This window comes from Thermothelomyces thermophilus, chromosome 7 (assembly GCF_000226095.1).
Source record: "Thermothelomyces thermophilus ATCC 42464 chromosome 7, complete sequence".
Classification (NCBI taxonomy): Eukaryota; Fungi; Ascomycota; class Sordariomycetes; order Sordariales; family Chaetomiaceae; genus Thermothelomyces; species Thermothelomyces thermophilus.
In genome coordinates this window covers 1,192,928-1,215,657 of record NC_016478.1, presented here as the reverse complement: position 1 = coordinate 1,215,657, position 22,730 = coordinate 1,192,928, and the positions used below count along the sequence as shown (strand labels likewise).

The window sequence follows — 22,730 nt, the reverse complement described above, 5'->3', positions numbered from 1 at the left end:
CTTGCGGTGCACTTGCGATCAGCAGTTACCTATGTACTACAATACCTACACACAAAGCACGACACCAATCCTTGTCTAGTAGGCATTTCCTGCTGCTGATTTTATTCTTTTTTTCTCATTGCCGGAATGGGTGGAAGTGGACAGCAGCCCTTTCCCACAACCACAAAAATTCGCACACAGACTCATGCTCGTAATGTTACAGTATATGTACACCAGACCTCCGTCAATGCCTGTACACAATTCAGTGCAAAGAAGTTATGGGCTGGTTCCCTGGCATAAACTCCATTTCAGCCCGTGTCCACATCACACTGCCTCTACTCGTGTCGCCCAGACCCCCGACTTCAGTGAGCGTTTGCCCGGGCCTCCTTGTTCATGAAATCTCTAAGCTCTATTTCTCCCGGTCAGCACAACATCTAGTCGGTGTGGGACTGTGACCAGCTTTACTTACTTCTGGCGCAGTTCGGGCAGAGGTAGTGCATCCTCTTGACTTCTCCGCATGCGGGACACTTGCAGAGGGAGGTCACGTCCTTCAGCGCCTTGCCCGCCATCTGCCTGTGCCTCTTCTTCATGTGTGAAGTCTTCTTTTTGGGCACCGCCTTGAGGATCGACTCCCAGATGCCTTCGAGGATCGATGGTAATGACGGGAGCCCAAGCTGAAAGCCGACGGGAATGGCGAGGGTGAGGGACGGAAATAGGGGGAGCGAGAATTGTCGAACACGGAGCTGTATCCTTGTCGTCGATAACAGCGTCGGCGCTAGGAGTCGTGGGAAAAATGAGCTGGATGAGGCCATCCTCATCACCGGCGCCGTCAACGCCATTGTTCTTTCGACCGCGTTCGGAATTGGAAAATCGGATTGGCGTCGAGCCGAGTTGAGTAGTACGTGCAGCGAGGGACTCTTAGCTCATCCGAGTCCCCTTGGTTCTGTAATTGCCTTGCCTGGTAAGAGGATACTACCTCTGCATGCCCTCTTGTCGTCGTCGTTGTCCCGCCGGGTGTCGTGGGTGGATCGTGGTGTTGTCCGAGTTGCCCAGAAAAAATGTCGGCGACTCGATCTTCCCAAACTCAAAGTTCAACGTGCCGAGCAGGGCTGGCACGGTCCACCAGCGCTCAGACGGTGCTGCATACTACTCCGTAGTAAGTTAACCCGTTCAGGCTTGTCCCTGGGGCAGGTCCCACAAGCCAATCACGAGCAGTCCACTTCCCTCCCCTTTTCCCTAGCCAGCTCGGCCAGCACCCCTGGGAAATTATTGCTGGACAGAAGCGGCTTTCGCGAGGGAGGTACGAAGAAATTCCCCTTCAACAAACTCACCGACCATACCCAGTCGACCTCAATTCGCTGCCACCGGATCTCGTCACTTCCCGACTCCGACTTTCCGCCTTGTTTCGACGCTTCGAAACGAGCGATCCTTGCTTTGCTCTTCGAATAAGTCCCGTGTTGCAGCCGGTTCGCCCAACCGCCAGCCAAACAGAAAAATGGCGTCGGTGCCTCCCGCGACAATCTACCCCCAGAGCCATGTCGGTTTCGACAGCATCACGTCCCAGATCGAGCGCAAGCTGCTCAAGCGCGGATTCCAGTTCAACATCATCTGCGTTGGTTAGTCCATCTTCATCCCTCACCTGCTTAGCTGTCAGCTCCACTCTGAATACGAGCTGGGATTGACGTGTTTCGCGTTGCAGGCCAGACTGGCTTGGGCAAGTCGACACTGATCAACACCATCTTCGCTTCGCACCTTATTGAGTCCAAGGGCCGGCTCAAGCCGGACGAGACGATTCGGTCGACTACCGAGATCCAGTCGGTTTCGCATATCATCGAGGAGAACGGCGTCCGGCTGAGGCTGAACATTGTCGACACCCCCGGCTACGGCGACCTGATCAACAATGACCGGTGCTGGGACCCCATCGTCAAGTACATCAAGGACCAGCACTCTGCGTATCTGAGGAAGGAACTCACCGCCCAGCGTGAACGGTACATTCAGGACACGCGCATCCACTGCTGCCTGTTCTTCATCCAGCCCTCGGGCCACTCGCTCAAGCCGATCGACATTGTCGTGCTGAAGAAGCTGTCGGATGTCGTCAATGTCGTTCCCGTCATTGCCAAGGCCGACACGCTCACCCTGGAGGAGCGCCAGGCGTTCAAGCAGCGCATCAAGGAGGAGTTTGCATTCCACAACCTGAAGATGTACCCTTACGACAATGACGAGTTTGACGAGGAAGAGCGTGCTATCAACACCCAGATTAAGGTTGGCTTTGCGAGTTTGTGGGGTTTTCTGTTTTGGTGGAGCCGTAGCTGACACGTTGGCCAGAACCTCATCCCCTTCGCCGTGGTCGGTTCCGAGAAGTCCATCATTGTCAATGGCAAGCAGGTCCGGGGTCGCCAGAACCGGTGGGGCGTCATCAACGTCGAGGACGAGAACCACTGCGAATTTGTCTACCTCCGGAACTTCCTGCTCCGGACGCACCTCCAGGATCTCATCGAGACGACTTCTCAGATCCACTACGAGACGTTCCGCGCCAAGCAGCTCCTGGCTCTCAAGGAGAGCAGTGCACAGGGTCACGGCAGCAGGCCGATCAGCCCATCTGCCGAGCGCGAGATGAGCCGCGGCTCGCAACGGGTGGCCATGAACGGTTACTAGGTATCCAGGTCTCTGGAAGGCTCCTCGAGCCAAAGTGCGTGTTTTTGACGGTCGGATCTGTCCCGAATAATTGATATCCCGGCAGAAGCAGTGCCAGAGTCGTCGACAGCTGCAGACGGCGTCTGAGGCTCGGGTCGTGGGGGAGCAACAGCGTGGCGCAAATCGATGCGGTTTACAGGTCATACCCCGCTTAGCCTATGGTGTTTTACGTCTTGTTGGCAATCGTATTCCGTTGGTTGGCTTCATTACCCCTATCTCCTTTCTAGTATCCGAAGCTCCTTCGCATCTCTGCTGCCACTTTCCTTTTTTTTTTTTTTTTTTCTTTTCTTTTTTCTTCTCTTCTCTATTCGCTAATCACCCCAGCCCTCCATGCTTAATAGAGAGAGCTAGTTAGTTTTCGATACCTAACGGAATGTCATTGTTGTCAGAGGATTGGCAGGGGATTAACCCGCAGGAGTGCACCCAGCGACTGGCAGCCGTGTTACCTTTGGTAACTCACTACCAAACATTCAAAGCCTTCCACCGAGCAGCTCTTCCGGTGTGCTCCCACTTGACTTGGTGGTGCCACAGCATCGGGGTTAGGGTCCACCGAACACTTCAGTTCACCTCTCCTCAACGCGTCCCCAAAACGCGTCTGCAAACCCGCGTATTTCACTTCTTCCAAAATGGTTCAAAGGTATCAGCCGGTTGCTCCACACCCCTCACCACCACACTACCAAAACACCCGATACATCTCACTCATGTCAACACCTAAGCATACCCGTACCGCTTCCCACGGCGGCCGACCAGATTCAACACCAAAATGCCCACATCCACATTCCCAGCAGAGGGGGATCATCCCAATCACAATCCCGTCGTCTCCCTCGACCCCTCTAACCCGCTCGACCCTCGCCCGCTCATAGCCGACATCCTCCGCACGCGGTACTGCGTGCCGGGGTCGGTCTTCTTGGTCGAGTCGGTCGAGCGCTGCATCCCGATTCCCCACCCGGACGAGGACGGTCTCCGCGGGGACGGGGACGGCAGTGGAGCAGCAGCAGCAGCAGCAGCACGACGACGGCGGCGACAGTCACGACGGCCCGAGCGCACCGTGCGGCTGCTCCTGGGCGACGGGGAGCTGTGCATCCAGGCTTTTGTGAGGGGCGAGATCCACGGGTTCGTCGACGGCGGCAGCGTGTATGAGGGGTGCTATGTCCGGCTGGATCGGTTCTCGCTGGGGGAGGAGGAGCTGGTGGAGGAGGCGGAAGGGGAGGAGGAAGAAGAAGAGGTACCCGACGACGGGATGGGGGATCCGGAGTGGTTGGAGAGGCAAAGGGAGAGGAGGAGAAGAAGGGCGGGAATGAGGGACCCCGGTGGGACGCGGAAGAGGGTGGTGTATCTGGTCGTGGGCGATATGGTTACGGTCGGATGGAACGAGGAGTATCTGGGAATCCTGAGGAGGGAGAGGGAGGAGAGGGAGGAGAGGGAGAGGAGGGAGAAGAGGGAGGAGAGGGAGAAGAGGGAGGAGAGGGAGAAGAGGGAGGAGAGGGAGAAGAGGCAGGAGAGGGAGAAGAGGGAGAAGGAAATGCATTCGCAGGTTGGAGAGAAGGAAGAGGCTGGACAGGAAGGCGGAGAAGAAGGCGTCGTTTCCCCGGCCAAAGCTATGGGAAAGCATGCTGAGCAAGACGTTGAGGGGGAGGCGGGAGAGTTTGAGGACGAGGAGGATGACGAGATCATCGAGCGGCTGATGGATGTCGAGGAAGGCGGCCAAGCTAGCAGCGCGGTCGTGGCAGACGAAGCTGCCAAAGCACATGCTCCCGAGATCTCCGGAACTGTCTCTGCGAACCCCGCCGAGAGAGAGAGACCAGACGAATCCGACTACCTCTCCGATTCCGACTCGGCTTTTGAGACCCTCGTAGTGTCCGCCGAGCGCGTCACTCAACGCCGCATCGCTGTTGCCGCTCCTCCGGATCCCCGAGAGGAACTCGGAGCTGCCATCGTCAAGCAGAACCAAGAACACGGCGGCGAAAACGAAAGCCCTGACCATCTTCAACCACGTCCACACCAACCGCAACCGCAGTCTCGACTGCAACCGCAACAAGCCAAACCCCAAGCCGTCACAAACCCCCGTCCGTGGCTCCCGACCGACGCCAGGCAACTGGTCAAGCTGACCCCCCTCTCCCAGATCCCGCACCTCCCGTACCGCCAGAACTGGATGGTCAACGTGCTCGCGGTGGTGACGTCCCTCTCGGGCGTTGAGCCGTCCTACATCGGCCCCTCCTTCCGGCAGCGGACGGCGCGGCTCGCAGACATGAGCACGCCCAAGCAGGTGCACCTGTCGGTCTACCTGGACCCGGAAGAGTTCACGCCAGCCGAGGGCAGCGTGGTGCTGCTGCTCGGGGTGAAGAACCACCTGTTCGAGGGCGGGTCGCTGAGGAAGTACGTCAGCGACCGCCTGGCTAGTGGCCAGAGCTGGTGGGTTGCGGACCCGGGAGAGCTGGGTTGGTGCAGGGCCGGGGTGGAGAGGTTGAGGGCTTGGTGGAGGGAGAAGCAGAGGGAAAATTGGGGGAGGGGGAGGGGGGAAGGATGAAGGCCCCCAAGGCTGGAACAACTTGTCTATTCAAATCTCCTGGCCAGCCTCCGGGCCGGCCGCCGACAAGACGCTTTGTGTTGCGCAGGTGAGTGAGCGGCGACGACGGGGTGGACGCTTACAATCAGGGTTGGTCTGGCTTCATTTTCTGAAGCGCACATACATTGGGATTGTCCCAAAAACATCCGGCTTTGAGCCCCTTCTTCTTTCTAATGCCTCCTTATTCCGTCCTACGCGCTTACAGCTTACAGCTCCTCTCAACCCTCCTCCATGACCTGCCAATCTTCTACTGCCGCCTTCATTCCGCGAGCGCTGCTCTTCTCTCCTACCACACGCCTTTTCTTTACTGATACCAGTTCGAGACCAGCAGGCGGTCGGAGCGAGATGGCCAAAAACCATAAGAGGGACCTCGTCACAGCCGAGGCTGTCATTGGCGTGGCGGAGCTGGGCATCATCATCTTCGGGTTCCTCTACGACGTCAACGACCTGCGTAATGCGGCCCTCGTGAGCAAGCGGTTCTACAACGCTGCACAGCCCTATCTCTGGGCCGCCATCACCATACCATGTCTCTGCATGCACCCCAGATGGCGCGACCAGCATGCCTTTTGGGACCGGTTCTCATCGTTCCTCAAACGGAACACGCTCTCGCTCTGCGTCGACATGCAAAAGATGGCACCCAATCTGTACAAGAGATTCACGGCCGGGAACAGGCGCTGGGAGTCGCACGCAAGGAACTCCACCCGGTCCGTTCTTAAGCGCGGCGTGGACGAGCTATTCAGCGGGCTGAGGGAAACACTTCTACGCGCGGAACGCCTCCGCAGCTTCTCGGCGCGGGACGTGCCCCGGGTGCTCGACCTGCTGATCCTTCTACAGCGCCGTAGGTGCACTCCCCTCTCCCTCTCCCTCTCCCTCCCCCGGAGGTCGCTTGGCGGCGACAGAACTTGTGTTCTGACCCGTCTGTATGACAACGCGCAACCAGACCGCGCCGAGATCCAGTGCGTGAACATCACAGCTTCCAAGCACGACACCTTCGGACTCCTCCTCCTTCCCGCTCACGACGCCCCCCATTGGAGGCAGAAGGTGTGGCTCAATCCGGGACTCACGGTGCCCCTAGCCAACTCTATCAACCTCGGCCTCGACATCGGCGTGGCGCCCGTCTTCAGCTTCCCGAACCTGCGCGCCCTCTCCCTTAACAACCTGCAGTACGATAACCGCTACCCATCCCCTTACTTCGACAACCTCGTGGCCGTAATCAAAGGCTCGCCAGGCCTCACGTACCTCGAACTCTCCCTGCGCCACCACATCGGAGGCCTGTCACTGAACGGGTCCTTTTGCCCTCGCATGTACGGCCTTCCCGAGTACGGGCTCCAGTGGGACCCCAACCACGCCATGCGGTCGCTGTGTCTGCAGTACAAAAGGGCCGGCGGCAAGCCCCTCGGCCTGCGCACGCTGACGCTCGGCTACGGCTTCGAGATCGCGGACAACGACCTCAACAGGGCCATCACCCCGGCCGGCGTCCCGCACTACCTGGCATACCTCACCAACCTGAAGGCCCTCGAGGGTCTCCACCTGGAGAGCCTCCACGACAAGAACAAGAGCCATCTCCGCCGCCTGAGCGACCGCCTCGGCTTCTCGCTGATCTCATCCGTCTCGGCGCCCTACGCGCGCTGCCTGACGGGCCTGCGCAAGGCCACCTGGCCGTGGAAGGGCGGGTGCCTGCTGCAGCACCTGGCGCATGGGCACGAGCAGCACCTGCGCCAGCTCGTCCTCCGCATCGACCCGCCGCCGCCCCGGGACTGGGGCGAGGCCGAAGGGGGTTACCGCACGTGGGTCATACCGGAGCAGTTCCAACTCGCGGCGAACGCCTCCGGCCCGCGGCTGAGGGGGCTCGTCCTGCCGACCGAGTCGATGTCGCCCCGGGACGGGCTGGCCTTCCTCGCCTGCTTCCCCTCCCCCTGGCTGGAGGCGCTCGAGTCGCTCAGGATCCGGATGCCGCCGCTGGTCGCCGGCGACGAGGCCGGGCCCAGCCTGCGGGAGCTGCGCGGCCACCTCGTCAAGATGCGACACCTCCGCCACCTCTGGCTCGCCGACGGGCTCGGGACGTGGCACAACAAGCACAACAAGCAGCAGCAGCAGCAGCAGCAGCAGAAGCCGGGCGCCGCAGGCCGCCACGTCGCCGAGCCGTACCCGACCGCGTACTGGTTCCGGTCCCTCTCGGCCGCCATTGCCGCCCGCTGGTGTCCACAGCTCGCCTACCTTCGCATCCTCGACCGCGCCTGGCGCGTCACCGGCACGCGAAAATATGTCATCCTCCACGAGGTGCCCAGGGACCGTCTGGACAAGGACATGCCCGACGACTTTGACTTCCGCAAGCCCGAGGCATTCCCAATCGGCGAGAGACATTGGTGATGTATTGATTTGACCTTTCGTCTTGGTTCTGTCAGTGGTCTCTTTTTTTTTTTTTTTCCCTCCCTTTTGCATCACGGCTCGCGGCCATCTAAAAGATAGTCGATATGTTGGATCTCGGATCGAATTGGGCTGTGAGATGGCATTGCATGTATTGGCGCGGGGGGGGGGGGGGGGGGGGGGACTGTCCAGTTTCAGCCTTTGGCAATAATCATGTAGACTAGACTCCGCGTACCACACGGTACCCATACGAACGTATGTACCTCTCCTGACGATGGGCACCACTAAAACATCCTCCCACCTTTCCGTCATTCCGTCTACAGTACCCGCGAGCGACAATGTCACACATTTGCTGACAGCTGTGCGTGCCATCGAGAAAAGGCGTTTCAGATTGTAAGCAGTCGATATATGTGGCAAATGATTGTATGATTGTATTTCTAAGCCCCCTTTCCCCCTATACACCGCCAAGAAAACCGTCGGGTATCGTAAGACTCTGAAGAGGCCCTGTCTAACGTATGAAAGAGAGAGAAAGAGAGAGAGAGAGATAGAGAGAGACAGAGATATGCCGAGAGAGAGAGAGGGAGAGAGATGCGGACAGAGAGATGCAGAGAGAGAGAGAGCTACCTTATGCAACAGACCCTTCGCTGGGATCGCACCAATGCAATGCAATTGAATGAGCAAAGCAAGACAAAAAAAAGCACAGCGGAACGAACCCAAGGCAAAGCAGAAACATCTCTCCCGTGGAAAAAAAAAAAAAAAAGGACGGCCGGCCGGCGGCAAACATCATGTGCTACCGCCGCTGTCCTCGCCCGTTTCCCCCTCCGGACTACGCAGGCTTCCCGCGCGACTAGGGCTCCGGCTCAGCCCGCCCACGGCCACCTCCTGGCTGACCACGGCCGGGACGGCGCCCGCCTTCTGCCGCGCCGTGTCGGCGGTGGCAGCAGCAGCAGCAACATCAGCAGCAGCAGCGTCACCGGCGTCACCGGCGTCGCTACTACTCCCGCCGGCACCGGCGCCGCCATCCGCGCCTCTTCTTCCCTGTGCCGCGCGCCTCTCCCCCTCCACCGCGCGGGCTCTGCGGGCCTGGAGCTCGTCCCTCCTGACCAGGCGGCGGAGGGCCTCGCTGGCCTGGACGAGGCCGTCGATGCTGATGGCGTGGTTGGTCATCTGGTGGTTGATGTAGGTGTAGACGGCGGCGGGGCTCTCGCAGCGGAGGAGGGCGGCCTCGTTGAGCTTGAGGAGGGCGAGGGCGACCTGGAAGAGGAAGGCGCCGGCGTCGGCCGGGTGGCAGAGGACGACGTCCCAGACGCGGAAGAGGGCCTCGGCGGAGAGGCAGTCGGTGAAGAGGGAGAGGAACCACTGGAACGTCATGGTCTCGAGGTCGATGGCGAGGGCGTCGAAGTGCGCCGACAGGCGCGGCAGCACCTCGCGCACGTACTGGCGCAGCACCGTCTGGTCCGCGCGCGACGCCAGCAGCGAGTGGTCCAGGTAGTGCGGCGGCAGGATCGTCTCCACCATGGAGCACAGGATCCAGAAGGCGTCCTCGGCCGACGGCGTGATCAGGAGGAGGTTGGCCACCACCAGGTTCATGCCCTGGCAGTAGCCCACGTCCGGGTTGCGGCGCGAGTAGGCGAGCAGGACCTCGTGGAGCTTCTGGACGCCGGGCCCCTTGCGGAAGAAGATGTTGTCCGTCAGGGTGCGCGTGATGTCGGCCTTGATCTGGGCGACCACCTGCGGGTCGTCGCTGGTTTCCGGGCGGGCGACCAGGGAGGCGTAGTGGCCGGGGATGCGGAGCGCGTTGGCGCCGCAGCACTCGGACCAGATCTTGGACCGGTAGGCGACGGGGATGCCGCCGAGCACCAGGGAGCGGAACTCGCTGGCTTTGGCCCGGCCGATCTTGCCCTGGATGCCGAGGCTGGCGACGCCGATCAGCTCGCCGTCCCCGATGCGCGTCTCGGGCATGACGGCGGTGGCGCGCTGGAACCGCGCCTCGGCGGCCGCCGCCGCCGCCTCGCCGTCGCGTTTGCGCTCCGCCCTGACCTTGCGGAGAAAGTCGTTCCACCTGACCGTCTTCTCGCGCTGGAGGGTATCGTGCAAGTTGTTGAGGTTCTCCAGGAGCAGCCGGACGGGCTCGGCGTCTTCTTTCGCGAGCGTCGCGGGAGAAGACTGCTGTTGTGGCTGCTGCTGCCGGTGCTGTTGCTGATCGGACTCGGAAACGGGCTGGATCTCGCTGTCGCTTGGCGTTATTGCGGCCGTGGTGGTGGTGGCGGACGGCAAGAAGCCCCTGTCCTCCGACACGATGCTCGGCGACTGGCCGGGGGATTTGGGCGTCTCGGAAGCCTCCAACACCTCGACACCCAGGGCGCTGATCGAGGGCGTGTGAGAGAGGAGTTCGGTCGGGAAGGTCGCGATCTTGAGGTAATCCTGCCATCTCTTGGGCTTCGCTTCCTCGCGGGGCTCTTCGGACGAGCCGGGCGTGTCGGGCCGGCCGTCGCTACTGACGCTCACATTTCCGCTGGCGTTGTCCTCCAGCACCACCGGAGACAGGCCGTTTCGGCCGTGGACCATCTCGGCGCGGCTATTCTTCTTCGCATGGCGGGCCATTTGAGCCGCCTCCCGTTGGCGCTTCTTCCGGCGCTGATCGTAGATGAAGCCGAAGCGGTCGGTGAGCAGGTCGGCGCCCACGTGGTTGTTGTAGAACTGTGTCAATGTCGGCGGCTGGGCCTCCGCCGGGAGGATCGTGTCCATCTCGACCGGACCGTAGTTCTGGTGGTGCGACGCAAGCTGGTCACCTCCAGGCGTAGGGGCCATGGTATCCCAGCGGTCTTGGGTGAAGGCTCGCGGCGGCGGGACATCGATGGGGCGGACGGGGCCGGCTGGTCGGCGCATTGCCATCAAGGCCTTCGGGCCGCTGCTCTGAGACGACGCGGCACGGACCGAGCCGCCGGCGTTGAGGCTCGAGCTCGACGGTGTCCTCGTCGCGGCCCCTGACTGGGCACTGCTCGTGCGTCCGCGAGCCTCGCCGTCACGCGCCGTTGACCCTCCGCCCGCCACCAGCCGCAACGCCATGCTCGCCAGGGACGGTTTTCGGGAGGCATTGCTCGAGCCGATGCTGGACGCTCGGCTGGGACTCCGCACGGGCAGGTCCTCTTGGGGCGGAGTGAAAAGGTCTTCCTGCAGGGCCGGCCGTCGCTCTGCCGGCGTGGCCTTGACAACAGCGGGTGGCTGCTTGCTTGCCTCTCGCAGCAGGCTATCTGCCCGGCCGGACTTCTTTACCGTACTGCTGCCCCAAAGGTAGTCCTTCCACCCGCGCGCCGAACCCTTGGGAAGCTCAGCATCCGTGTTAACCGGTAAGGGAACCGAGCTTGAACGGATGGTTGCGTCATCGAAGACGTGGCTTGAAAAGGGATGATGCCTCATGTCTTCGGCCATGGCATCCGTCACGAGGTCCGAGATGCCTTCTCCCGATGCCCGTCTCGAAGCCCCGTTGGCCTTTGCCTGCTGCTCCACGGCTCGCAGGCGCGTCTCGAGATCCAGGCTGGACAGGCCACACTCCAGAATGATCTTGCGCAGCGCCCGCTCCCGCTCGTCGGCCCGCCGACGCAGAGTCGAGATCTGGGCATCTCGCCGGGCAAGGTCCTCGGCTATCTGGCGCACGAGGTTGACGGCGCCGTGGCGGGCGATCAGGCGCTCGATATGCTCGTCATCGGCGAGGTGCAGCGCTCCGGGGATGTTGCGTGATGGCGGCGGCGCATCGTCGAACAGGGCGCCGCGCGCGGGGGATACGACTGCGGTGGCGGTGAGGTGATCCACAATCGCAGACGGCCGGGCCCGTTCCTGGTGACCGTTTCCCTGCTGCCCTTGTCCGTCGCCGCCCTTGCTCTGCTCCGGCTCCTTGGTGTCACCCTGTTCCGGGACGGCCAGGCTCTGTCCCGATGTCTTGCGTGATGAGGTTACCGGCGTCGTGTCGTCGTCCTCGCGGAAGAAGTAGCTTCTCTCTTCGCGTGGGGAGTCCGGGGAAAAGGAAGGAAACGAGGTCAGAGACTTGTCGGACGCGGCGATGGACGACGCCGAGCTCGGGGGCTGTGATGTCAGCCTCTTGCGGGCGCGAGCGGTAGACCGGTGACTCCTGATCGAAGTGGCCGATTGATAGGATATAGAGCGCTCAAGGGGCGCTGCCGCAGAAGACGAGGAAGCAGCTGTGGTCGCCTCCATCTCACCGCGTCAAGATGTCGCATCGTCTTGGGTGGGTGTCTGTGGGCGGCGTTCCTGCAAGCCGCAGAGTTGGCCAGAGTGGGCAGAGCGGGGAGAGTGGAGGATATTTGGTTTATTTTCTTTTTTTATCTTTTCCCTTTTGTTCAGAGGTCTTGTTGCGGATCACCGGCTCATTTCGGCGGTTTCGTCTGATCGAAATTTTTAAAAGTTGGTGTTTTGAGAGAATGGAAAAGCGGGCGGAGTCTGCGAAGACATTTGGGATGATGAAGTCGAGAATCGGGTCGCAGTTGTTTTGCCGCGGCGCAGCTTGGTTAGTGGTGTTGCGCTGTTGCACGATCGTGTCACGGCACGCCAGCGGAGGACTGCCGTTCATGCACTCACTTGCTCCACTGTCAGCCCGCCCTGCAAGCCTGCCTCGTTCCTCGGGGCCTAGTGTAGCCCCGCGGTTACCTGAGCGGCGGATCTGCGCCTGGGTCATGGCTGGGTCCCAGTACCGGGAGATGCGTGATGTGGGCGATATTTGATTGGGCGAAAGCTGCAATCTTGTTCAACAGCGGCCCCGCGCTCGTTCCAGGCTGTTGGAAGCTCCCGCATCTCTTCTCCGAAACACCCGACCCCAAAGCTCCCAGCTCAGCTTCCCAACTATATACACACACTACAAACCGCCCTCGCATCTCGCCAGGTTATAGATGGGACTTGGCCAAATAACTGGCTTGTTCCTCTAAAAAAATTTTATCTTTTCTTTTATCAACTCTCCCATTTTTTCCTTGTTGCCTGTCCTCTTTGTGGGTCGAAGAGTACCTAGTATTACGAGTTTCTAGAGCCCAAGGTGAAAGCCAAAGAAAGCGTTTAACAGCAGCGACCAGCTCCGACCAACTTAAACCGCAACACCCATCAAGCATGAGACAAGCCAAAAAAAAAAAAAAATACCTACCATACACCTTCACGGCCTGTATGAATCTATGAATCCATCCTCGTCACATCCATCGGACCCCCTCCGTTCATATCCCTCATTATTTTTTATTTATTTTTTTTTTTTTTTTGCCCTTCACTACATTCCAAATTCCTGATGAACCCCTCCTAGACCAAAGGAGATGTTGTTCTTGTTGTTTGCACCACCTCGCCATCCTGTTTCCCTAATTCTTGCAGCCGCTTCTGGAACCGGACCTCTCTAACGCGCTTGACTCTCTGCACAACCGGTGTTGGCACCATGCCCGACATTTGACGTTCTGGACACGGCAGACACCATGGTATCCTCCGTGGCCGTCGCGTTGCTGCTCTTACTCGTTCGTCGACTGACGACAACCTCGGTCCCGGCCCGCGCCGTGACATCGGCATCTGCATCGGCATCGGCATTTCTGCAGACGCTGTCGCCATGGCAGCTGCCGCTACCCACCACCGTCCCCGTCCCGCTCCAACTGCCCCAGCTTTCCCTCGAGTCAGGCTGCCGCTGCGACTGCCCGGCCGCGCCGTCTCCGGGTGGAAATTGCCCCGGGTCAGGAGGATACGACGGAGGCGGCCTGCCGTGATCATGGTAGGAACGCTCCGCGTTCATGTCGGTTCCGTTGCCCGCCAGCGGAACAGAACTCGGCGTCCCGAGTAGCCTCGGAGGCGGGCTCGTCCAGCCATCCTTGGCCCCACGGAGCGAGCCCGGCGGCGAAACGGGCCCGTGAGGATCCAGGGGAGAGGGGGAATTTCCTTAGGGTTTCCTAAGGGTTTTAGTTCTTCCTTATTAGGGAATAGATCCGTAGGGACATCCAAAATAGTAGTTAATGTAAAGACTTGGGCCCCCCTTTGGCAGTCCTTTTCCATTCTTTTAGAGTACTAGAGTCAGGCTATCTACCCCTTGGCCGCTCCCCTCACCGACGACGGCGACGGCGGTGGCAGCGACATGCCCGCGCCCTTTGGTGTCTGGGGGAGCGTCCTCGAGGGCGGGGGGCTCAATGGCGGCGGAGGCGTGCTGGCGCTCCCGTCCCCCACGAACCTCCTCGCAACCACCTTGACAAATCCCGGAGCATCTCCCTTGCCATTCCCCCCCGCCCCAGAACCACCACCACTACTACCACCACCACAACCATCACCATGACCAGAAGCACTACCAGCAGGCGTAACCAGCCCGGGGATCTCCAGCATGCCCTCGTGCGGCCGTGGCGGCCGACAGGGAGACGACGGCGACCGCGGCGTTGGCGGGTAGGGCGGTGACAAGGGCAGACGGCGAGACGGCGGCGGGGGCGGGGGCGGGAGCGGGCTCGCCGTCGCATCTCGTTGGTGACGGCCCCTCCCCGTCTCCGTCTCGGTCGGCGCCTGCCCGGTCCCGGGTTGAGAAGGCATGGCGGTCGAGGTCCCGAGCCTCGACCTCGGCGGCCGCATCGCCTGTGCGCCGCCGTCGCTCCATCCACATCCACGTCCGTATCCATCGCCATCAGCCGTGTAGCTGCTGCTGCTGCTGCTGCTGCTTGCACTCCGGCCGCTGCCACGGTTGCTGTTGTTGCCGCCGCTGGTCGAGCCGGGCACGGGAATTGCCTTGGTGAAGAGCAACGAGGCTGATTCGTCCGCCGGGTCGGTTCGTGGCGTGGATGCTCCTGTTCTGTGTTCGCTGCGCGAGATGACCTTGTTGGTTGCTAGCGAGCAGTTCGGCGAGGAGGGAGAGACTGCGCCTACCCCTGCACTACCACCACCGCCGTTGCCGCCGCTGCCGCCGCCGCCGCCGCTTAGCTGGGGTGTGTATGCGGGTGTCAGCGGTGTTAGGGGAGGGGAGGGGGAGCGACTGCCGGGGCGCAGAATGGAAGGGAGGAATTTCCGGTCGCGGAGGCGGAGAGGCGGCGTGAGGGCGCCGCGCGTGCCGACGGCCAAGCCGACGGGAGATATCAGCGGGGTCGGCGAGCCGGCTAGGCCGGCGCCCGGAAGATGGTCGTGCCGGGAGCGTAGGGCGCGATCAAAGGACTCTTTGCGCTGTTTTCGCCGTCGTAGCCAGACAAACGCGAAGCAGACGAGCAGCATCAGGGCGAGAGCCGAGCAGACCGCGATCGCGGCCCTGCCCTGCCCGGTAATGTTGGTACCGGATGTCGTAGATGCTGCGGACGGCGCCGGGCTTGCCGTCGCAACCGAGCTCGCAGATTCGCTGTGTGAAGCTTGTATCACCAGCGTCGAGCTTGGCTGGGCCGTTGTTGTTGTCGTGGTTAGCTTGGTCATGCTGGCAGATGTCGCCGGCACCGCGGGATCTGGTTGTCGTCCCGGGGTCGCCTGGGACGCTGACATGACGGTGGCCGAGCAGATGCTCGACATATCATCTGCTTCCGTACTGCATTTGAAGCCCGGGGGCGGTGGCCCGGGATTGAATATGGAGTAGAATCCGATGCTGCAGGAGACTGGTGAGCCCCCTGTGCATGTCTCTATTGACATTAGAAAACTCACTTCTGGCAGGTGTTGATTATGAGATCGACGGAAGCTAGGAAGCAGACTTAGCTCAGCCATCGTGACCCGACTCATGCCTACTCACGGTCTTGTCCGAGCCCCCCATCCAGGTCAATGGCCACTCCGCAGAACGTCGAGTCGCACCAATAGAGCGACCAGAACTCTTGAGCCGCCACGCCCCTGTTGAGGCTTCCGCACCCTTCAGCCCACCCGTTGCTCCCCTCCCACCCATTCAGCACTCCTCGTAGGAACTGGGCCCTACAGTTGGCCAAGCACTCGTGGGCATCGCTTTGCTTCGCCTGCTGTATCTCAGCCGCGTTGACGTAACACGGGCAGCCAACGCCGCCGTCGGTTTTGGCATTCTCTTTCGTTTGCCCCATGTCGAATGAGCCCTTGTGGCCATATAAAGTGCTTTCAGCAGTCACTGACCGGGATCAGCTTGGTTGGTGACGGGTGACGGCAAATGTGGTGAAATTGCCCCGAGCGGGGACGGGGAAGGGGAGCGGAAACCTTCTTGTCGGGAACAAATGAGGAATCGCAGGCGGATAGGAAGAGTAGCCTGAGGAGGAAAGGGATCCAGTGAACAGCAGCGGCGTTTCCGGCTTCAAACGGCACCAAGGTAAAACAGAACCGTCAGGGTTCAACAGCCACCCGCCATGCGAGACATACTCAACTTCAAGGTCGGGGGCGCTCTCGGTCACGGGGGCGCGAGTGCACCAGCCCGAGACTTATATACCCCAGCATAGCCCCGTGCCTCCCGAGGGACAAGTCGGCCTTCTCCAATGTCACCATGTGCTGAGCCGGTCTCCTGAGCTGAGGAAGAATCAGCTCAGACAAGTCCGCGCTGCAGCACCATGAGGGGGCACCAAGCAACACGCCACCGGACGGGGGGCCAACGCGAGGGGGGGTAAAGCGATCGCCTCCAAACACAGCACCGCGCATCAAGTACAACGGTGATACGTGGGATGTATGTACATACAGTGTGCAGGTGTAAGCACAATGGAACGGTTAAGTCAAACCTTGGCCAACCAAGGAGGGGGCGCGAAAGAGAAAAAGGGGGGGGGGAGAAGGAGAAGAGGTGCAGCTGGTTGGAGAGCGCAGATACAACCAAAAGTACTACGCCGACGGGTGCACAGTATATCTCCTTCTCCTTACGAGCGAGAAGAGATACGCGCGTTACACGTCCCCTGCACCTCCCCGTCCAACCCCATGACTTCTTCTCCCTGAAGAGGCAACGAGAAGAATGGGGTGCTCTCCGTCGCCCGCCCGCAACCTTCCACCTTCCCGGTACGAGGCAGGAGACGGAAAGGACCAAGAAGACACCCAGCTGCAAGTGTCCGCATCAGGCCCCTCTCATGCCATTCTTTGTGGTTGTCATCTTTAGGTATGCTTGTGCTTGTGACTCACCTGAACGCCGGCCAATACTGGTTCTCATAGGGAGAGGCGGCTGCAGGTGACGTCCATACCGGTCACTTCCTCCCGCCCGGGAACGGCCCGCTGATGGGAGGGCTGAGGGCCCGATCCGCTGAGGGGTCCCGTTGTCGACAACCCGTCCATCGGACTTGGGGAACACTCAAGCATGGCAGATCAGGCGGTGTTTGGACCCGGCCAGAAGACAAAATCCGTCATGCTCCCACGGTCCCTTCCGCATCGTCTTGTCACCGCGAGACCCATTAGCCAAAACATCGCAGCTTGTCGAGGAGCCTGGAAGCACTTGAAGCTTCTGTCGTAGACGATGCTATGCCAGAAACTTAGGGTGTAACATGTCCAATATATCGTGTGTACGGAATATACACGTATACACCGTACACGCGATCGGGAGCTGCATCCCCTAGCGCGGTTTTCTTTCTCGCCGAGGAGCAGCTGAGGCCTTGTGGTACTGAGTACCACAGACCCCCCTTGGGGCGACCAGTGATCTCTGCCGCGATATACGAGCGAGGACTTGCCGAGTCAAACGTGGTACCGCAATGTTCCAAACGGGCCAGTCTCATGTGTGTGAGAATGGGTTTTTTGCGGTTTGTGTCTCGAGCCGTGCAGCTGTTTGCCTCCTAGCGCTGTCCTGCATCCGCCAACGAGAGAACAAGCTGAGTGTTTGTCCTCGAAGCTCTCTCTCTCTCTATTTTTTTTTTTTTTTTTGGGGGGGGGGGGGGGGAAAGGACCACGCGAACAGCCAGCTGAGTGTTTTCACCGACATTTTGATATTGGTTAATCGTCGCATTGCATTACATGGAAGTATATCCTCTGGGCCCTGTCTCGTCCGGCATACTGTCGAAAGAGGTCGATCATATGCAGTCGGCCTGCGGCGGACCATGTGGAGGCTGAGGCTGGAATTCTCGAAGCCCAGCCGTCAGTCAGCCTGGCGGAGTTTTCGACGGCTTGATACAGATTCCATGCGTCTACCCGCATGTAACGCTCGAGCGACTGGCTAAGGCGAGAAAGGCGAGGGAAATGGGTGGCCAGCAACGCTCGACCGTCTTTTTGCGGTCAAGCCATCCTTAAGTATATTTCTCGATACGGACTCGCTTCCATCGAGCAAGATCGTTTTCCCAACTCCCGGACCGGGATTGTAACCCGAAAGACCTGCAGAGTCCTCAAATACGAGGAACCTGTCCATACGCTGGGACAAGTCATTCTCCGTTGCGTGATGTCTGATCAACCCGCAAACAAACCACAGCAGATACGTTCGAATGTGCTGCCACTTCCGCCCAGGAACAGGATGGAGATCTGTGGTGTGCGTTGGCTCCATGAGGATGACCGCCACCAAATGTAATATCGGCCGCCACGCCATATTCGTCGTATGATAGGAGTTGAGCTTCGGTCATGTCTGGGTATGTAGACGCACATTAGGACCCTTGGATGCGTGTCTCACTAGTTCATGGGGAGAAGTCGCAAACAGCCCCGGAACATGGACGGTAGCCATTCGACAGGAGCCTTGGCGAGAATTGTCGATGCTCTCATGGACTGAACATACTGTCAGATTTAGGTCTGAAGGGCAGAAATAACCGGAGCTGGCCTTGGTCTTCTCATACCTGTTCACTGTATGTATGCCTTTGAAGGAGCGAGATGTGACGAGAGGAGCTGATCGCACCTAGAAGGTCAATGTTCTTCTCCACAACCTCTTTCCTCTCCAATATCCCGTGATCATCGGCCGTCATTTGAGCTTTCGATGCATGCAGTCTGGAAACCTCTCTGCCAAATGCTGAATTCGTTGAACACCACTCAACAGTCCATTCCGTCACAGGATCCGATATATGAAGAGGCTGACAGTTAACTGCTCGGCCAACAAATCTGTTACAAATTCGACTCATTGAGCGCCACCCCATGTCGATTTCGGGGATTGTGTGGTTTGCTTTTGCGTGCCCTTCCTCCGAAGACCTGTTCGCATTGACGTTCGTGTTTGAGGTTCTATGCCAAAGAGGATCTCCACCGTTCATAGACCGCATTCCCAAGGTTCAGTCCTCTTCGCTTTTTAATGGCGAACCATTGAGTCGGGAATCTGTGATACTTTTCGTTTTTTTTGTTGCCTCGCTTCCCCCAACCTTTCACTGAAGCATCATCAAACATGTGTAGAAGGGGAGTACAAGAATATTCACTGTCTCTGAAAACTGCTAGGTCTCTTCTAGAGACACTGGAAAATATGGAGTTGACTATATCGTGGTGCCCAAAGGAAAAAGAAAAAAAGTTGGAAAATAGTGATGAAGGAGAAGAAGAAGAAGAAGAAGAAGAAGAAGAAAAAGGGACTAAAGGAGAGAATGAGCACCTCGAAAGGTACGAGTCCACTCATTCAGGGCAGGAACGATATGTGCTGCAGTGAGACATACGTTACGGCCGAGGTGACAGACGGTCAACCTCGGCCCACTCAATTTCCCCGCGCTTTCAACCCCGGTCTGCGTGGCCCGGCCCGAGAGATATAGGGAAGGCGCGGAGAGCTCAAGTTGCAAGTTACACGGGCTTTAAGCCCGAGCTTTATAATAATTGATTCAATTCCCATTTCCAAGGAACCAAAAGGTCCCTGCATTGAGTCTCGACTCTGTTTCATGTCCAAGTCACATTAACAACCCACTCCCCACCCCGCTCCCCTAGTAAGCCTGAAACAATGTCCGACAGAGCGAAGCGTCGTGTTGAAGCCATTGGCAACCAGCTCTCTGGGAGCTCCATCCCGGCCATTCACAAGGTCGCGCCCAGTGGACCTCGAGTTGCCGGCAAAGTGGTCATCGTCACTGGTGAATAGCTACCTACCTACCCAACACCTCGCAATTTGCAGACAAGAAGGAGAAGGGGAAGCAAGACTGACCGGGAGGGGCCCAAGGCGCAAACTCCGTCCTGGGCATCGGCCGGGCCTCGGCGCACCAGTTCGCCGAGCACGGCGCCAGGGCCGTGTACCTGTGCGACTACGATGACAGCAACCTCGAGGCGCACAAGCGCGAGATCAACTCGCTGTGGCCCAAGGTCGACGTCCACACGCGCAAGTTCGACGCGGCCGACGAGAAGGCGGTGAAGGAAGTGGTGGACGACGCGCTCGCGCGGTACGGCCGACTCGACGTCTTCTTCGCCAACGCCGGCATCGTCGGTCCCCACGCCGTGTTCACCGACATTGACGCCGACGACTTTATGAACGTCTTGCGTGTGAACTCCCTCAGGTCCGTTTGTTTGACCCTCTCGCTCTCGCTCCGCATTCTCCCCCCCCCCCCCCACCCCCTTTTCTTCTCTCCCTTCTCAACCAACCCTGTCACCTCCCAAACATTCCTATTTGCCCTCACTATCACTAACCAAATCGTCGCAGCGTCTTCCTCGCAGCCAAGCACGCCGCCCCGGCGATGCAAAAGACGTCGGCCGACAAGCCGAAGCCGTCGGGCAGCATCATCGCGACGGCCTCGGTCGCCGGGCTGCGGTCCAACGCCGGCAGCACGCCTTACTCGGCGTCCAAGGCGGCGGTGGTGTCGATGGCGCAGACGGTGGCGTACCAGCTGGCGGGCACGGGGGTGCGGGTCAACGCGCTGTGCCCGGGCCTGATCGAGACGGGCATGACGGCGGTCGTGTTCGACGCGGCGCGGGCGCGCGGCACCGACGGCAAGATCGGCCAGCTCAACCCGCTCAAGCGCGCCGGCCACGCCGACGAGATCGCCCGCGTCGCCCTGTTCCTCGGCAGCGACGAGAGCAGCTACGTCAACGGGCAGGCCTGGGCCGTGGACGGAGGGCTGAGCGCCGGGCATCCGTACGTGCGGGGGAGGTTGGGCTGAAGATGGACAATAGGGGGTTGAGAGGGGGGAGAGAGTACGCGATGGAACGAGGTGGGTCTAAAGGATATTCACAATATGTATCTAGTGTATGACCTCTGCGTACAAGCCTATATCCCGTGTATTGCTATCTCCTGGAAAATATAGCGCTCGCATTTGTTAAGAAAGGCAAGTAAAATGTGTTTTACCGAGTTGCTTGTAGAGCTAAGAGGCTCCTATGCTTTTTACAAGTGGCTCTTGGGTGGTTGGATGTAGAGTCAACTTGAATGGTTCCTTCAATCTCAAACCGGAGAAGGCATCAGCGTGTGTCGGACATTTCGATCAAGAAACATCTTTAGCTCTGACAGTGAGCGCTTTTGGTGTATATGTGTACTACTCCGTAACTACACTATATGTGCATGCTTACATACAGAAGAGACGCCGCAATCCCCGGTCACCCCCTTTCCGCGGGTTGTGAAAGGGTCGCTGTCTCGTGCAGGGGGATGAAGGGGGGGGAGCGGATCCGTGCAACGACGCCAAGTGTCCCGATCCGGATGGTCTCTGGAGAGCGCGGGATGAATCACACATTCTAATGTGGGTCTAATAACTACTACTGTAGTATGTCGTCGACTCTCTGGGGTGCATGCGTCTAGGGTTACATTGAGGTCAGACATTGCGGGTTTTGGGTTTGGCAAATGAAAGTTGAATTGCTCACGTTAACTAATTGATTCCGGGAAGAAATGTCCTCGTGCGAAGCTCGTGACAATTAGGTAGCCAAATTCGTTCATTTCCGCTGGCGAGGCGGCCGCTGTGCGGCGGGGCTGACCCGGACCCGGGGCCTCGGACACGATGACGTAGGTCGTTTCCAGTTATGCTGACACAGCAAAAGCCGCATTCAGGGACAGACCGCGCAATGAAACGGAACGCGGCAGTGGCCAGATCTTTCCGCTCCCTCTTTTCCACCATGAAGGCAACAGAAACTTAGCAACCATTACCGAAACAGACGTCACATCGGGCACTTCATCGAGGGGCACCGAGTGTAGCATAATCCTACCTTTGAACACAACACTGCCAGTGTATTCCTTATACATACATAAAATACTCCGTACACTACTTGCGTAATCCGTACTTCGTACATAATACACAGGAAAAACTCGGAGTCCTCATCGGACTCCAGTGACGAAGATAGTTGGGATCTGCAGTTCGCCCCCCGCCCCCCGCCCCCCCAAACAGCAAACCCCAGCCCTACACTCCTTACACTAGCGTACTTCGGCTTTCTCGTACACACGATGTGTATGCGCGAAGAAGGCTGGCTAGCCACGTTGAACCCTCAGCCGCCAGTCGATCCTAGTGAAGCAATGAATGTGGAGATTTAGAGCGCACGAGAGCAGCATTCTGATCGCCAAGAATATCTACACTAGTGTACGCTTGTTGGAGTAGCGTACAGTACAAATGGACTCCTCGCAAGTGTTAGTTAGTGTACTGCGTATACTACATCGTATACGGGATACATGGTCCGGGAGAGACGAGCAAGCGAAATTCAACGACCATGGTGGTTGTCTCGAACTAACGACCTCTGGTGGATATAATTGATGAAATTGAGTGGATACCTTCTTCGGGGTGGTAAATTGGCTCAACTTGGGACTGTTCTCACCTGTGATGAAATGTATCCTGTTGCTCGCGGTGGAATACGGAAAGTACATACATACATACAAGTACGGACACGCAGTACAGTTGATCAGTGTGTCTCCGCACCTCCGGTACCACGGCCTTTGATCTGGTTTAGCGTTGCATGATCCCGGCCTGTGTTCTGATCGCCCGTCCTGCATGCATGTGGCTCAAATTTGACTATGCAACGAAAAGGCGCTACGGGCGTTGGAGCTCGAGTGGCAAACCACCCATTCATCCCACCGTGCCCGCCTAGCACAAAGGAAGTGTGGTCCCTCTGCTGATCCGCTCATCAAGGCGTCGGGGAAGAGGAACGGAGAGGGAAGAACGTTGCAGCCTCCCGGGCCCACGCACTTAACTCTGGCGTGAGGTACTCCGTAGCGTACGCGGCCGTCTCTCAAGCAACTCGCCGTGGCTTGCCTGTTTCCCAAAGCAGTTTAACGCGGCTGGAGCCCAGTGTCCGGAATGCAAGCCCTTGGTGTGTAAACGGTCTTGGGAGGACCCCCCACTCCAAACGCCCCTGCAAGCCACCCTTGTGCGTCTGCCAACAAAAAGCCCGGCAGCTTGTCCTCTATCATCAACAACGGTCCGCTCCTCTCTTACGTACGCTC

General features: G+C 59.1%; 8 protein-coding genes across 8 annotated transcripts; 5 read left to right on the top strand and 3 right to left on the bottom strand.

The window, feature by feature from the left end:
- MYCTH_2311726 (uncharacterized protein) lies at positions 1–1,046 on the bottom strand. The gene is made up of 2 exons (XM_003666708.1): positions 449–1,046; positions 1–388 (listed from the first exon to the last, which is right to left on the bottom strand). The coding sequence occupies exons 1-2, from the start codon at positions 816–818 to the stop codon at positions 342–344; spliced, it is 417 nt and encodes a 138-aa protein (XP_003666756.1). The 5' UTR covers positions 819–1,046; the 3' UTR covers positions 1–341.
- Positions 1,047–1,225: 179 nt separating this feature from the next.
- Positions 1,226–2,939, top strand: MYCTH_2311723 (uncharacterized protein). The gene is made up of 3 exons (XM_003666707.1): positions 1,226–1,595; positions 1,679–2,241; positions 2,305–2,939. The coding sequence occupies exons 1-3, from the start codon at positions 1,475–1,477 to the stop codon at positions 2,632–2,634; spliced, it is 1,014 nt and encodes a 337-aa protein (XP_003666755.1). The 5' UTR covers positions 1,226–1,474; the 3' UTR covers positions 2,635–2,939.
- A 497-nt stretch (positions 2,940–3,436) lies between these two features.
- MYCTH_2071899 (uncharacterized protein) lies at positions 3,437–5,200 on the top strand (the record flags this gene model as incomplete). The annotated part of the gene is made up of 3 exons (XM_003666706.1): positions 3,437–3,862; positions 3,998–4,207; positions 4,352–5,200. 3 exons carry the CDS (start codon positions 3,437–3,439, stop codon positions 5,198–5,200), a joined length of 1,485 nt encoding a protein of 494 aa, XP_003666754.1.
- Positions 5,201–5,584: 384 nt separating this feature from the next.
- Positions 5,585–6,895, top strand: MYCTH_2071270 (uncharacterized protein; the record flags this gene model as incomplete). The annotated part of the gene is made up of 3 exons (XM_003666705.1): positions 5,585–6,077; positions 6,180–6,355; positions 6,560–6,895. Coding segments are annotated over 3 exons (1,005 nt in total), but the record flags the coding sequence as incomplete, so codon positions are not given.
- A 1,743-nt stretch (positions 6,896–8,638) lies between these two features.
- MYCTH_18938 (uncharacterized protein) lies at positions 8,639–11,794 on the bottom strand (the record flags this gene model as incomplete). The annotated part of the gene is made up of 1 exon (XM_003666704.1): positions 8,639–11,794. A coding segment is annotated over one exon (3,156 nt), but the record flags the coding sequence as incomplete, so codon positions are not given.
- A 1,198-nt stretch (positions 11,795–12,992) lies between these two features.
- MYCTH_2113417 (uncharacterized protein) lies at positions 12,993–15,615 on the bottom strand (the record flags this gene model as incomplete). The annotated part of the gene is made up of 4 exons (XM_003666703.1): positions 12,993–13,451; positions 13,685–15,179; positions 15,236–15,269; positions 15,321–15,615. 4 exons carry the CDS (start codon positions 15,613–15,615, stop codon positions 12,993–12,995), a joined length of 2,283 nt encoding a protein of 760 aa, XP_003666751.1.
- Positions 15,616–15,891: 276 nt separating this feature from the next.
- MYCTH_2130669 (uncharacterized protein) lies at positions 15,892–16,736 on the top strand (the record flags this gene model as incomplete). The annotated part of the gene is made up of 4 exons (XM_003666702.1): positions 15,892–15,946; positions 16,069–16,202; positions 16,372–16,619; positions 16,673–16,736. 4 exons carry the CDS (start codon positions 15,892–15,894, stop codon positions 16,734–16,736), a joined length of 501 nt encoding a protein of 166 aa, XP_003666750.1.
- A 2,482-nt stretch (positions 16,737–19,218) lies between these two features.
- MYCTH_2311719 (uncharacterized protein) lies at positions 19,219–20,652 on the top strand. Its single transcript, XM_003666701.1, has 3 exons — positions 19,219–19,458; positions 19,545–19,875; positions 20,019–20,652. The coding sequence occupies exons 1-3, from the start codon at positions 19,332–19,334 to the stop codon at positions 20,473–20,475; spliced, it is 915 nt and encodes a 304-aa protein (XP_003666749.1). The 5' UTR covers positions 19,219–19,331; the 3' UTR covers positions 20,476–20,652.
- Positions 20,653–22,730: the final 2,078 nt, after the last annotated feature.